General features: G+C 36.9%; 1 protein-coding gene across 3 annotated transcripts in view; it reads left to right on the top strand.

Moving 5' to 3' along the window:
* The window catches only part of L2HGDH (L-2-hydroxyglutarate dehydrogenase), a 42,858-nt gene extending 27,755 nt beyond the window's left edge, over positions 1-15,103 (top strand). For all 3 annotated transcript variants that reach the window (XM_007097602.3, XM_042989655.1, XM_042989656.1), the window contains 3 exons: positions 253-410; positions 1,875-2,006; positions 13,076-15,103. In XM_007097602.3, coding sequence (XP_007097664.2) covers positions 253-410; positions 1,875-2,006; positions 13,076-13,271 — 486 coding nt within the window. In that variant the 3' untranslated portion in view covers positions 13,272-15,103. The remainder of the gene's footprint in view (positions 1-252; positions 411-1,874; positions 2,007-13,075) is intronic.
* Positions 15,104-15,727: the final 624 nt, after the last annotated feature.

Raw genomic sequence — 15,727 nt, 5'->3', positions numbered from 1 at the left:
TTTTATTTTAACCTAGAAAGAGGAACACATGGGACAGTGTATATTGGTATCGATAGTATCAGTGTTTCCTATGTGGCATTTCTAGGCAGAAGCATGTAAACATAGAAAGAAATATCTGAGTAGCAGATCAAAAGTAATGCAAATTAAATGCATGGGAAGGAAGTGTTTTATATTACCAGTTGCATGTTTGCATGTTTAATAGAATGCAGTTTGAAGTGGGGCTAATAACTCTTTACCATGTTAAATCCATAGGTCCCAGATAGCCGGTTTCCTTTCCTAGGGGTTCATTTCACACCAAGGATGGATGGCAGTATTTGGCTAGGGCCTAATGCAGTTCTTGCCTTTAAACGAGAGGGCTACAGACCCTTTGACTTCAGTGCCAGAGATATTATGGATGTAATTATCAAGAGGTAACTTTATTTACTTAAAAAACATTTTATATGCTTATATTTTTTAGATGGGAAATTTTGTCTTTCTTGATAATTCTGTTTATTGCGTAAATCCTCTTATTTGTGATTGGTATGTTGATTTTTTTTTAATTAATCTGGATTCAGAGTTTCATGTAATACACGTAATGTTTTAACTACTTAAAGAAAATTCTGATGAGCCAGGGTGGTGTCTTGGTCAAAAAAACAAGACCAGGAGCCAAACACATATCTGACAACCCAAATCTTGTTTGGCTAATCTTCTAGTTGAGTTTGAAAAAAAAAAAAAAAAAAGTTTCTTTCAAAATCAGTAGATGGCTTACTTTGATAAGATCATTTCCAACCAGTCACCATCATTTTGAAAACCACTGGAGAAATTGCTGATAACCAGTGTTGTTTCCTTTTGTGGAAAACTGACGATAAATTGTGTTGACCTGTATGGCATATTCTTTATGGTTGTAAGAACTATTCAGTGAGATATTTTGTTTGGTCCTTTTAATAATGTTGCGCTCTACAGTTTTACATCAAAATCAGTAGAAAGCTTATTAAGCTATACTAGAGTCTCACCCTTCACTGATTCTGAAACAGGTTTTAGGGTGGGGCTTCCCAGCATGTGTGCTTGTAAAAATACATATACATTTACATAGGCTCTGTAGAGTCTGGCTGGAGGATCTGGAATATTTTACCTCTGGCTGACCAAAGAAAAGTAGGGTAAATATTCCACTTGCTTAATGGCTCTGATTTAAAGATCTGTTAATGCCTTTTAGGTGTGGCTTCGAAAGCACCTAACATTTGCATTAGTAAACCTGTTACAACATGGATGGAGCTAGAGTGTATTATGCTAAGCAAAATAAGTCAGAGAAAGAAAAATATCATATGATTTCACTCAGATGTGAAATTTAAGAAACAAAACAGATGAACATAGGAGAAAGGAAGGAAAAATAAGATAAAAAGAGAGAGGGAGGCAAACCATAAGAAACTCTTAAATACAGAGACAAACTAAGGGTTAATGGCGGTGTGTTGGGTGGGAGGATGGTCTAAATGGGTGATGGGCATTAAGGAGGGCACTTGTTGGGATGAGCACTGGGTGTTAATATGTAAGTGATGAATCATCGCTAAATTCTGTTCCTGAAACCAATACCACACTATATATTGACTAACTTGAATTTTAATTAAAAAGAAAAGAAAAGAAAACCTTGCTGTTGGCAGGCTTCATAGAATCTAGCTTGAAACCAGCATTCCCTGGGAATTTAAGTTTGGAAGGTATTCTTTGATGAAGTTTCCTTCTTACATTGGCCAAAAGTTGATTTTCTTTTAATACGTGTTTTTTTCTGACTTTGCCTACATTTCTGTGGTGCCACCCCCCTAAAAATCTCATAGTTGTAAAGATGTTTTATAGTAATAAAGAATTCCTTTCTCTCATAAAGATTTTAAATTTTTTGCTTTCAGTGGCTTGATTAAACTGGTGTTCCAGAATTTTTCCTACGGAGTTAATGAAATGTATAAAGCCTGTTTTCTCAGTGCAACAGTGAAGCACCTTCAAAAGTTTATCCCTGAAATTACTGTCAGTGATATACTTAGGTAAGGAAAAGCTATAAGGATTGCAAATATGGTTATGACCTATGTGAATTTGGCAGGTGGTTCTGACTTGGTGATTCGGTAAGCATACTTTCAGAGTCAGCGTACCCAGTGAATCTTTGTGTGTCCTCTCTTTCCCAGCAAGTTGTTGAATTCCCTTTTCATCGCATGCATTGGGCCTTGCTGCTTCGTGCCCCTTGGTGCCTGAACTAGGTTCATTTATAATTTTCTAGACCACTTTACAGCATTAAACTCAAATCTCCACTGCAGCTGTATTGTGATGCCACTTTTGCCTTCATATCTAGGTATCATGATAAAAATATCTTGCCTGAAATTTTTTAATCTTCCTGGCTACTTACTCTTGTCATTGCAAAACCATTTGATTTAAACTCTGTATGAGATCATTGATCGCTATATTAACTGATTAGGTAATAAACACATAAAAAATTACATTTTGATTACATTTTACAACCTGTTAGACATACTCCTATACATGACATCTTACCTGCTTCCTCTCTTCCTCTTTTGTTCTTTCTTGGGCCCTACTCCACTCAGGGACTCTAGTTGGAGGACAAAAGTGGGAAGAATGTGGTAACAGTCTGAGTCTTAGTGCTGTAGCGATGTGGGGCCAAGGAAGGATAACTTAAAAAGGAAGGATAACTTTTTTCTCAAGGATAAAAGGCTCTCTGGACTTGAGCTGCACATTGTCCTAAATACCACCCAAGCCAATTTTCTTTTTCCATTTGGTGATATTTTAGGATGTTCACCTTTTTCCCTGACCAAGCTACTGTTAGGCCTAATCAGCAGTGTACTTTGAAGTACTCTCTCTGTGAATCCATCCCTCCATGAAACTCTAGGGCACTGAATGTCTGTCTTCTCAGGAACAGCTGCTGAACTTGCCTGGGAAGAGAGCAATAATCATGTCAGCTGTCTCCCTTAGGGGAGCTAAGTGTCCTGGTCTAAATCTGACACTAATATATCATTCTCAGACCAGCCTCTTTGAATCCTTAGAAGAACTATTAAAACCCAGCTAATGTTTTTACTCTTATCTCTCTCATCCCTTCTACTTACCTCTTGAAATGGCAGGGATAAAAATATCTAGGCTTTCCTTTCTTTCACTCACCTATAAAAAAAAGCCTTTTGTGTTTTCAGTGGTCTGCTTTAGTAGACTTGTTATGTTTTATATCTGAAAATATATTAATCAAATCTGGCATCTGTTACTGCTGTTAATATTCCTTGAATAACACAATAGGTGGACATCGTGAATTCTGTATATAAACAGTTGCAGTGAATTCAGTACCCATATCCTATTACCACCCTTTCATAGAAGCCTGGGGAAAACTCTTTCAACCAGTGGGTTTCATATGGTAGAACTGGGTTTTAGTGAATATTGCTGTCTCTGAGTGTAAGGGTGTGAATTTCATTTTCCAGTTTCATTAGCATGTAGTAGAAAAGGACACACAGCACTGTAGACAGGTTACATTTAGGGACAAATTTAACCCAATCAGAGAGTTTCTCTTTGGAGACAGAGCAGCTGAACACATTCAGCAATTCCATCTTTCCCTTAATTCCTGTAGCTATTAAAAGGAAGAAATTTGGGGCGCCTGAGTGGCTCAGTCAGTAAATGTCCGACTTCGACTCAGGTCATGATCTCATGGCTGGTGAGTTCGAGGCCCCGCATTGGGCTCTGTGCTGACAGCTCAGAGCCTGGAGCCTGCTTCGGATTCTATGTCCCCTCTATCTCTGTCCCTCCCAGCTTGTACTCTGTCTCTTTCTCTCTCTCAAAAACAAACAAACAAAAAATTTTTAAAAGAAATAAATTATCAGTAACAAAATGGAAGTTGTAGAAAATATATTTGATAGCATTTATATCAGTTTAAACAATATCATATATAGTTTAGGGATTCTATATACCCTGTGAAAATAGTAATAAGCATGGGAGTCACCTAATGCAGTAGAGTGGTTACCTCTCGGGAGAGGAAGGGATGGGATCAGAGAGCTCCACAGGGGGTTTCTGTCATATCTAGAAGCTTTATTTCTTAAGCTCTTTGGTAAGAAAATAGGTGTTTGTTATGTTATTCTCTGTACCTTGGTATATGCCTGCAGTATTAAGTCATCATAATAAAATCAGATCAATAGACTTTCCCGCATTATGAAGCTTAAGTCCTACCTGTCTTGCAGCTCAGTGCAGCGGGCATAAATGCTCTATCATTAATATTGAGGCAGAAGCATATTAAGCAGTGTTAGATAGTAAGAGAACTGAAGCCATACTTTCAGCGGGATGTTTAGCTCAAGAGAGTGTCCTTAAATTGCCACCAAAGGGCATCCAAAAAAATTCCAAAAAGCAAAACCAAAGGGCATCCAGCGTGACTTCTTTCTGCTTAGCCAGAGCATCTGGGGCGATAATTGACCAGTGAACATTGGATTGGAGTGTAAAGTTATAATCTGTCAAGTACATGTGTTAGGTATATAAATTTGTCATTGTTAAATGATGATCTCTAAGGTTCTTAATTTTATCTACGAAGTCCTTTAATTTGTTCTGTGATAAATTTGACATGGTAATCTAACAGCAGTAAGAGCATAAAAGATGAAGGCACACATGCCAAGATCTCCTTTTTCTTCCCCTTTATTTTAAAAAATGTCTTATTTGGGGAATTGTAAATTTTTAAGCAAGATGTTTTTATGGTGAGTGATAGCTAAAGACTATACTATGTCATTGTGAAATGCAAAGGTGAAAGCCAAACAGTTCTATAATTATAGTGATCTAGATCAAGGTTTCTCAATCTTGGCACTACTAAAATTTTGGCCCAAATAATTCTTTGCTGTAGGAGACTGTTCAGTTCATTGTGGAATGTTTAGCAGCACCTCTAGCCTCTACCCACTAAATGCCAGCAGTACTCTCCTAGTTACAACCAAAAGTGTCTCCAGACATTGCCAAATGTCCCCCAGGGGGCAAAATCTCCCTTGGTTGGGAACATCTAGTCTAGAGTTGGGCAACCCTCATACTACAAAATACCAGAGTCTGGAGAAAATATAAAAATCCCTTGAAATACATATAGCTGTGAATGCAACAAAACAAGGGGCATCCCAGGAGCAAAAACAAAAAGGAAATTGAAAACCCGTGTACTAAGAGGAATTGGTGCTGATGCTATTTGGGTGGAAGGGGGTTAGATTTGCTGATTTTGATATAAATATAACAGTTTTATTTTTAATTGATACATGATTTACATACAGTAAAATATGCAGATCTTAAGTGCTCAACAGATTTTGGCAAGTGTATAAGTTCATGTATCTGCCACGTAGAGCAAGATATAAAACATTAGGGACATATGTTTTAACTGCAACTCAAGTGCTGGGAAGGAGGCTTATATATAAAAGGTACAAACTTGGAACTGAGACCCCTGTATAAAGCCAGGGACTCTTGAAGGGCTATACCCTCAGTGAAAAGGAAGTCTAGAAAAAAAAAAAAAAAAATCCCAGAAAGTGTTAAGGAATATTGTCTGTCCTGGCCTTGAGGGTAGAGGCAATGTTGGATAGGTGCAATCTCCTCTAAAAATTTAGAACCCTGGGCCCGCCCTCACAAGTGCTTAGAGTTTGACTTTGTACCACCACTTGATCTAGGAACCTTAAACTAAGAAGTTAACTTAAAAAGTAGATCCAGGGGACGCCTGGGTGGCTCAGTCGGTTAAGCGTCCAACTTCGGCTCAGGTCATGATCTCACAGTCTGTGAGTTTGAGCCCCGCGTCGGGCTCTGTGCTGACAGCTCAGAGCCTGGAGCCTGTATCAGATTCTGTGTCTCCCTCTCTCTCTGACCCTCCCCTGTTCGTGCTCTGTCTCTCTCTGTCTCAAAAATAAATAAACGTTAAAAAAAATTTTTTTTTAAAAAGTAGATCCAGGGGCACCTGGCTGGCTCAGTTTGTAGAGCATGTGACTCTTTTTTTGTTTTATTTTTTTTTAAGTTTATTTATTTTAAGAGAGTCAGAGACAGCACATTGGGGACGGACAGAGAGAGAGGGAGAGGGAGAATCCCAAGCAGGCTCTGCCCTGTCAGCGCAGAGCCCAACCTGGGGCTTGAACCCACAAACCATGAGATCATGACCTGAGCTGAAACCAAAAGTTGGATGCTTAACTGACTGAGCTACCCAGGCACCCTGAGCATGTGACTCTTAATCCCCAGGTCATGAGTTCCAGCCTCACGTTGGGTGTAAAGATTACTTCAAAAAAAAAAAAAAAAAGTAAATCCAGCTTGTTCAGGTCCTGCTTCAAACTAACCATTTCTCTCTCTCTCTCACTTTAAACAAATTAGAGACAGTGACAATCAGGGTAATTTGACCTCAGACTAAGTATTACTGATACAAAGCAATTATTAGTTTTGAATTATTATTTTTAAGAATCCTTTTATTTTTATGATTTTTTAATGTTTATTTATTAATTTTGAAAGAGAGAATGTGCACATGCATGTGTGAGCAGAGGAGGGGCAGAGGAAGAATCCCAAGCAGATTCTGAGCTGTCAGCACGGAGCCCAACACAGGGGCCCAAACTCATGAACTGTGAGATTATGACCTGAGCCGAAATCAAGTCAGACGCTTAACCAACTGAGCCACCCAGGCACCCCTTTAAGAATCCTTTAAAAAGAAATGAAGTAAAATGACATGCTATCTAAGATTTGCTTTAAAATAATCCAGTGAAGAGAGGTGGACAGTGAGTGGAGATGTAGATGAAACAGAATTAGCTGGGTGTTGATTATTGTTGATACTAGGTAATATATACATAGCAGTTCATTATGCTATTCATTTTACTTTTGTATGTATTTAAAAATATCCATAAAAAAAAAAGTGCTCCAAGGATGGTAATACTTCTGGAGCAGTGGATAGAAGCAAATGTAAAACCTCCATGGAGGACATAACCTCAACCCATCCTGTATAGTATTCCCCCAGATAAAGTCCTGCTGAACAGGACGCCATCAAATATTACAAAGCACCATGAGTGAGAATAATAAGCACATAGAATAAATACCAGAATTAGACCCCTAATAACTTTGGGTAATAGTAATATTAGAAACCATAAAGTAACCTAGTGAATTTAAATGGTTAATAGTAATATCAGAAACCATAAAATAACCCAGTGAATTAAAAACAAAAAGGAACAGAAAACATGAAAAAGAATAAGACATCCCCTCCACCCCAAAATCTGAGCAAATTTGGAAACCAACTAATTAGAATTTCTACAATAGAAAAATATACTTCTTAAATTTTAAAACTCAAATGACTAAGTTGGTAAGACCTACCTTAAAAGAAAATTAATAAGTTGAAAGATAAATCTGAAGAATTTAGAGAACATTGCAAGATAAAGGTGCATGACATAGAAATTAAAAGAGAAGAAAATAAGAAGATTCCAGACTATATCTCATAGGATTTCCAGAGAAATTAAAAAGAGGCAATACTTTGCAGAGAAGTATTTGAGAAATTCCTAGAATTGGCAAAATGACATAAGATTCACAGGATGCACGGTGAATCCCATCTCATAAGTAAACGAAATACAAGAATGGAAATAGATTATATAACTTACAATTTAGTACAGGAGGAAAGAAAAATAGAGAATATTCAATAAGCCAAGAAATGAGATGAGAAAATCTCAGAAAAATCAGGTTAAATAGCATAATATAATAGAAATCAAACTTATTGGTGATTATAATAAATGTAAGTGTACTTAATAGTTAAGGCAGAAATTGTCACATTGGATTAAAAAATGCATCTATGTGCTAGGCAAATGGCTTATTGGAAGAAAGATAAATACTGGGTCATTTCAGATAAAATACAGTCTAAGGCAAAAATTGTTAGAGATAAAGAAGTTCGCTATAAACTCGCTGCATATAACAGAGATATGAAAAAAGAGAACAAAAATGGACATAACTGCAAGCAGAAATCAACAAATCCACAATTGTGGTGGGTGATTTTCAGACATGTCTGTTGATAGAAGGTAGATCAAGCAGATAAAATATTAGATTTGAATAACACAATTAAAACTCTTGATTGAATGGATGTATAGAACTCCCCAAACCCCATTACAAACTGCTTGTATTGTTCAAGTCCTCAGAAAATATTTACAGAGACTCAAAAAGCTCTAATCCCTAAATCAGGTTCTCAACAAAATTCAAAAACTGGGCATAGAAAAACCATATTCTCTTGTCACAATCCAGCTAAGGTGAAGATAAGTCACAAAAATACTCTTCCTTCATGTTTGGAAATTAAGATGGAGTAGTTTACTTTCCCCATACAATATGCTCATGCGAACTTCTATTTTTAGATTAACAGTAGATCCCATGGTGAGTTTTATAAAATACTAAGTTGTCCTATTTGGAACTGGTCAAAGACATCAGTTTTAGCCTTTCATAGTTCTTTTCTAGCTCACAGGATAATGCCTGCCACAGAACAATAAAGCAATAAATACAGCACTTTTCAGATGAAGGAATGCCATTAGTTACATATTCATTTTTTTTATTAAAAAAAAACTTTAAGGTTTATTTATTTTGAGAGAGAGAGATTGAGAGCAGGAGAGGGGCAGGGAGAGAGGGAGAGAGAGAACACCAAGCAGGCTCTGGGCTGCCAGCGCTGAGCCCAACGTGGGGCTTGATCTCACAAACCATGAGATCCTTACCTGAGCCGAAATAGAGTTGGATGCTTAACTGACTGAGCTACTGAGGCACCCCTATGTTGTTTTTCATTTTAGAGAGAGAGGGGGCGCCTGGGTGCCTCAGTCAGTTAAGCGTCCCACTTCGCCTCAGGTTATGATCTCATGGTTCATGAGTTCAAGTCCCGCGTCAGGCTCTGTGTGGACAGCTCAGAGCCTGGAGCCTGTTTCATATTCTGTGTCTCCCTCTCTCTGCTCCTCCCCTACTCGTATTCTGTCTCTCTCTAACTCAAAAAATAAATAAACATTAAAAAAAATTTTTTTTAGAGAGTATGCACAAATGGGAGAGGGATGGAGGGAGAGAGAGAGAATCTTAAGCAGACTTGACACAGCACAGAGCCCAACGTAGCGCTCAATCCCTCATCCCTTGGATCATGACTGGAGCCGAAATCAAGAGTGGGACACTCAACCAACTGAACCACCAAGGCGCCCCTCATATTCACCTTTTGTTTCTAGACATATTTAAGCGTCTAGAACTTATATTCCCATTAAATTTAGCCACAGATAGGGCAAAATACATAGCTACGGATAGCTCTAAACAATTAAATGTAGCTGAATTAACAAATACTAAATTTACTAAATTGTTCTTTCAGCTATTAAAATGGAGTTTTAAAGAATTAGAAGTTAAAAAATTAAGTTTCTAGTCTTACTGAGTACTTACTATATACACAAGGCACAAATCTAGACATGAGGGTGAGGTAGGGGTGTTGTAGAAGATGCTGACCCTTAAGAAATTTATGGCTTATCTTACCTGAAATTTCAAGTGATAATACTCATCTCAAGCTGAGGTGTTCTGAGGGGGAATGCCTGTATGTAATCGTGCAAAGAAAAACCCTGAAGTTGCATTAAGTGCTGAAGAGGAAACCTGAAGAATTTGGTAAACGTTTCATGTTAGGGGCACCTGATTGGCTCAGTCGGTTGAGCCTCCAACTTTGGCTCAGGTCGTGATCTCACAGTCATGGGTCCCAGCCTGTCATCAGGCTCTGTGCCCCTAGCTCACAGACTGGAGCCTGCTTTGGATTCTGTGTCTCCTTCTCCCTCTGCCCCTTCCCAGCTCGTGCTTTGTCTCTCTCAAAAATAAATAAACATTAAAAAAAAATTTTAAACATTTCATGTGAAATAGTTAACTTTAGCTTGAGCTAAAGTGAGATCCTTAGAAAAACAATATTGTATATTGTTTTTTACAGTTTGGATTATATTATAGGTTTTGAACATTTGGGCAGGAGGGGACACTGAAGATAATTGATGTTTGTAAGAGAAATAAATATGAGACACATTTGTAACTGTAGTTAATCAGTATTAACTTATTTTTGCTTAGAAGGGAAAGTTAGGGGAATGTACTAACTAAACCTGTAAGAAAAAAAAGTTTTATTTTCTTCACTAAACATCAACGGCTGGTCATGCCACTCTGTGCCCCCTCCATGTTGGCCTTCTACCAGATAAAAGGAGTGGAACAAGAAAACTCTTGGAGGCGCTGTTAACAGCAACAGCAGCATTGTTCAGGAAAAGAAGGGCAAATGCTGCTTTGATGGGTTGCGATAAGCTACAAAAACAGAATGTACAAAGTGGAGTGCGTGCTGACTGATAATGATAACATGGTGTGTCAGTTGATATGTATCTTTAAGACATCTTAGCATCAGTCCAGTTCTTTTTATGTTCTGTGTGTTGTATCTGGTTCTTACTTGGAAATACTTACACCTCAAAACTCTCCTGTCCAGATTCCTTGCAGCCTTCTGTAAGAATATTTACCTTTATTATAGAATCTTTCACCCTTGTTGTAATTCTTATTTACCTCTCTACAAATGAATAGGATAGCTCTGTGACCTCAGGCAGCTTATTTAATCTATTTCTTTGCTGTTAAATATATACTTGTATCAGCCTCTTACAGTTGTCAGAATTAGAATTCCTAATACAGAGAAAGCACTTAGTAAATAGCATATTATTATTATTATTATTATTATTATTATTATCATTATCTTATTCTCATTAGAGGGCAGTGATCTCCTATTCTGTCTTCCTCAAGTACTTCTCTTCATTGGCCCAGAATCATTAAAAATGCTTAATATGGTTGCCTTATTTGTTGAGTCTTGTGGTGTGTATAAGACAGCTATTTTTTTTCTCTTTTTTAAAAATTATTATTTTCTTTAAAGTAAGCTCTGTGCCCAACATGGGGCTTGAACTCACAACTCTAAGATCAAGAGTTGCATGCTCTGCTAATTGGGCCAGCTAGGCACCCCTAAGGCAGCTGTGTTCAAACTGTGTTTTCTGAACAGTTTCAAGGGAAGTACTCTTTTTTTTTTTTTAGGTTAAGTAGGATTTATTTTCATTTGTAAGTGAACCCTCTTGCAACAGGTTTATTCAATTCTTCTAAAAATGGTAGCATTCTTTTAAACTCTTCTTTTAGAAGCAGCAGTTACATAGATGGAATATTGGATTCAACCTAAAAATGTGGTCCCTAGTTAACTTTGTTATTCTGCATATAAGCATGATAAAAGATTAGGATAGTCTTCACATTTCCAAGCAGAATACAATTTAAAAAGCTTGTCCTTACCAAACCCCTAAAAACAGCCATTTTTAAAAATGTTTGTTTATTTTTAAGAGACAGAGCATGAACAGGGGACGGGCAGAGAGAGAAGGGGACAGAGGATCTGAAGCAGGCTCTGTGCTGACAGTAGAGAGCCCAATGTGGGGCTTGAACTCATGAACCTGAGCTGAAGTCAGATGCTTAACCCACTGAGCCACCCACGTGCCCCAAAATAGCCATTTGAGAGTAAGCCAGCAGAGCATTACATCACCCCAGTGAAGTGTGGGCTTTGTTATATGCACCAGTAAACCTACATGGCTAGCTTCTGCATCCCACTTTTACAGATTTTACACCTATTATGCCAAACAGCATTTTAAACACTGACGTATAAACTCCCCAATAAGATAAAGCAAGGACAGAAATGAGAAGTGTTTATCAGAAACAGGATACACCATCACTTAATAGTCTTCAAACAGTATTGCACTTTAATAGTTTTGACAATGTGCTCTTGGAACAATCTGCAAACAACTCATTTTAACAGACAAAGAACGCTTTTAAGCTGACATGACTGTCCTAAATTGTTTATTAGGTAAGAATGTTACAAACATTGCTTACATTAGTGGTACCAGCGGAGCTGGAGAGGATTGCACCTTCTCCATGCTAGGTGGCCAGAACCACTAACAGTGTGGTGGAACTTGTGACCCTCTCCAAAGGCTGTGTTCTTGCAGCCTGCAGATGTCAGTCCTTGCATCCCCCTGTGCTTGTGGACTGGTTTGGTGATCCAGTGGGTGTCAGGATTTCTACTGATAGCTTTATGGAATGGATCAAAGAAGATAACCTCAAGAATTTGTATGTGGAATCTTCACCAACCCAATAAGAATTCAGGATTCTCAGAGCCCCACAGTGGCATCCAGCTCGCTCATGTGCAACAGACTGAAGGCTTCCAGTAAACTTTTAGCTGGTTAGCACCATGATGGACAGGCTTGCCCTAGGTCACACCCTCAGGAACTGGGAGTTTGCAGCCACCACATGACACACAAATCCAATCTATGACCTAACCTTGCTTGGCTTTGTACAAGGGAGGTAGTTTTGGATTCAAAAATACTCTATTTAGATTTCATTTGTAAATTTTAACTATCTTTTAAAAAAACTAATTTTTGAACTCAAGTGTTATAAAGCAGAACTTTCAGTAGTAAAGCCTCTTACTGTATGAACATGCTGCCAGGTTGTGCTTTTTCTATCATCTCTGTTTAGCTAATTGAAGGTTATCCTGATAGTGAAGGCTAAACTGTTGAAAATAGAAACAAATCACAAAAAAGAACTTGTTGCCATTTGTAAATATTTTTCTCTATAAATGTTAATTTATACTCAACAAAATGAAAAAATAAATAGAATCCTGTTGCACATATTTAGGAATGCAACTGACATGTAATACATAACTCCCACTTCTATTGCTTTTTATTAGTCAGAAGAGATTTATTTATTCCCATTGGTTGATTTTGTAATAAATTCATCTTATAAATCCAAATTAAAAATGCATCTATTTTAATTAAATGTGGGTTTATCTGCTACTTTGGGAAAAACAAATATTTATAAGTAACTTGCCATTTGTGTATTCATTTGGTAAGCATTTATTGACACTGTAATGTGGCAGGCATTATGCTCTAGGCTAAGGATATGTTTGACAGGCTACCCTACCAAACTGATAGCCTTTGGCTAAACACAAACCTATTGGGTTTCCACATAATGGTGCATTTAGAAGAATAAAGACTTTATTGCTTTAAGAATACTCTGAAACCACTGATCTGTAAAGTGTCCTGTCTCTTCTAGTCAGTTGACTACCATCATGTTTTTGCAGAGGTCCAGCTGGAGTAAGAGCCCAAGCCCTGGATAGAGATGGAAATCTGGTAGAAGATTTTGTATTTGATGGAGGAGTTGGGGATATTGGAAATCGCATTCTTCATGTGAGAAATGCACCTTCCCCTGCTGCTACTTCTTCTCTTGCAATTTCTGGAATGATTGCAGATGAAGTGCAACAAAGATTTAAATTGTAAATAATGTAAGGAGCTAAGTATGCATTTTAATTTCCACATTCAGCAACAAGAATATACTAATTGTATTCTTTACGGAAAATGATTTGAAAATCTTCTTGTTAGGTATCTCATTTAGATAACAACTGAATTGTTAGAATGCTGTAACATAGAAAAATAATTTTTTAAAGTCCATGCTCCTTTGTGAATAAAGAAGCAAGGTACAGTTGTGTCTGTACTGAATCCTTGACTGTTATGGACCTCTCCTCACCAGCCATGATCTGGAGATTTGACTCTTAGAATTTCTGGAAACGATGGCACAAAAAATTGATTATTCCCTTAACTTTTTGTCTTTATAGTATCTAAGCTTTTTTTTTTTTTTCTCTCCTAGATCAGAAAATATAGTATAATGTAGGTTGCAAACCTCCTTTTAACTTTGAAGGATCAAATGAAAACTCACATTATTTAGAGCAACAATATTTGTATTTGGGAATTTAAAATTCTTGATTTAAAGAAAATTTATGAAATTTCACATTTTTAAGTAGTTTGAATAAGATTCTATCTCAGCTATAATATTTGTAAGAAATAACTTTGCAAAGGAAATGCAAACCCTTTATTATTCCCAGTCTTTTTATAAGTGACTTGGTGTAGGGTTCCCATTAAATCCAAACAGCAGTACACTATGAATGGTTGTTGTCTACTCTTTAGTCTTCTGTGGTTGCAAAACTAAAAGAACTTAGAACTGATAGGTTTTTATGTGAGCAGTTTTAGAATTCTGCCACTGATATATAGAACTCTGTAATTTTAAAAATTTACCTCTATATCTCTGTTTTTCAGTCATACCAGGTTTCTCAAACGTTAGCCAAGATCACTATTTTATTCATGCCTACTTGGTTTTCAGGGATTCTATGAACTTTTATGAGGATATTTCTTCATTTTGAGGAAATACCTAACTTTGAGGCATTCACTTTTGTAAACCGCAAAAGTGCCTTACATTCACGTGTACTTCATGAGTATTTAAATTATTGCCCAGTGCTAGTACTGTATACTGTATATATGTGTGTGGTATCTGTTGAAATGATTCTTGCAATTCAGAAAGTTGGAAAATAGAAATATAAATGAATTTATGGCAGCCCATTGATTGGGGAAATTTTATTACAGCACCACCAGTTAGGCGAGACATTTTCATCCCTTCCCTCATATATACTCTCTCAGGATTAATCTTCCACTCTTCATTCTTTCCTCTTATCTCTCCAAATCTGTGTGATAGATGAGTAAGAAGGATGTGCATTTTGACTGAAAGGAAAAACTTCTGTTTTCTTCTTTTTCACTTCAAGCCTCAGTGATTACATTGTCTGAGCTACCTCAACCATTAACTTGAAAGGCTACACCATCAACTCACGTTCAAGAAGTAGCACATCCCAGGTAGAGACTAGGCAATTATTTGACACTTGGGATGAACATATTGAAAGCATTTAGAAATCATTCACAGAAGAAATTAGCCCTAATGGTTCTTCATAACAACTGATTCCTCCAAGAAATGTGACACACAGGATATTTTTCTGTTCCATCGCAAGACTATTAAGAGATGGAAAATTTTACAATTCTCTATTTCATAAACAGTGAGATTACATATATACTAAGCTGTGAAAGACTGAAATTTTAAAAATAACTGTCCTCATTAAAGCAACCCTCATTCCATTTGAGTCTATATTATACCCCAAAAAATATAAGTGAAAAAAGTTATTGAAAGTGTTTTGAATGTGCAGGTTATTCTGTTTGTAAAACATTTTATATTTGTATCAATAGGGTTTTGTTGTGTAATACTGATATAATATTTAAAAGTTTTGTGTATTTCTGAGATAAGAAAATGTAAATTAATATTAAAATATTTTAATGAGTTTTTGTGTTGTAAACATAATTTTTAGTTTCATAAAACTGATTCAAGTGAATTTTTTGTGTGTAAAACATGAACTATCATAGCTTTAAATAGCAGCCAACCTTAGAAAAATGAAAAAAACTATTTGCATTTAATATAAAAATGAGGTTTATATTTTAGGTAAAAAGTAGAGCACTTCCCCATTTACAAAAATGGCTTTCCACTTGGTAGTGGTGGCAATATCTGGCTCACCTCAGTGTCATCTTCATACCCCCAGAGCACCAGGGAACATGGTTTCTGTTCCATAGCAGAATATATATATAACACATAAACACACAGTGCTTTGCAGGCAGTGGAGGGGACAGTAAATCAATCAAATCGGAATTTCATAAATCATTATAGTTTCTCTTAGGAAGACATTCTGGTATGCTATCTTTTACACGGGGGGTTGGATTTCTGGGCATAAGCCTCATATAAGGGTGATAGGGCACATGATCTGTCTGAGAGCCTGCTCCAACTTCTTGCCAGCAGGTTGACTGTAAAAGGACCAGAGTTAGCTACAGCAACAAACCATGAAAGTGAGTGACAATGACATTTATTG

Source organism: Panthera tigris, chromosome B3 (assembly GCF_018350195.1).
Source record: "Panthera tigris isolate Pti1 chromosome B3, P.tigris_Pti1_mat1.1, whole genome shotgun sequence".
Lineage (NCBI taxonomy): Eukaryota > Metazoa > Chordata > Mammalia > Carnivora > Felidae > Panthera > Panthera tigris.
Note: the sequence above shows the minus strand (reverse complement) of the source record. Positions and strands in the feature narration are given on the sequence as shown.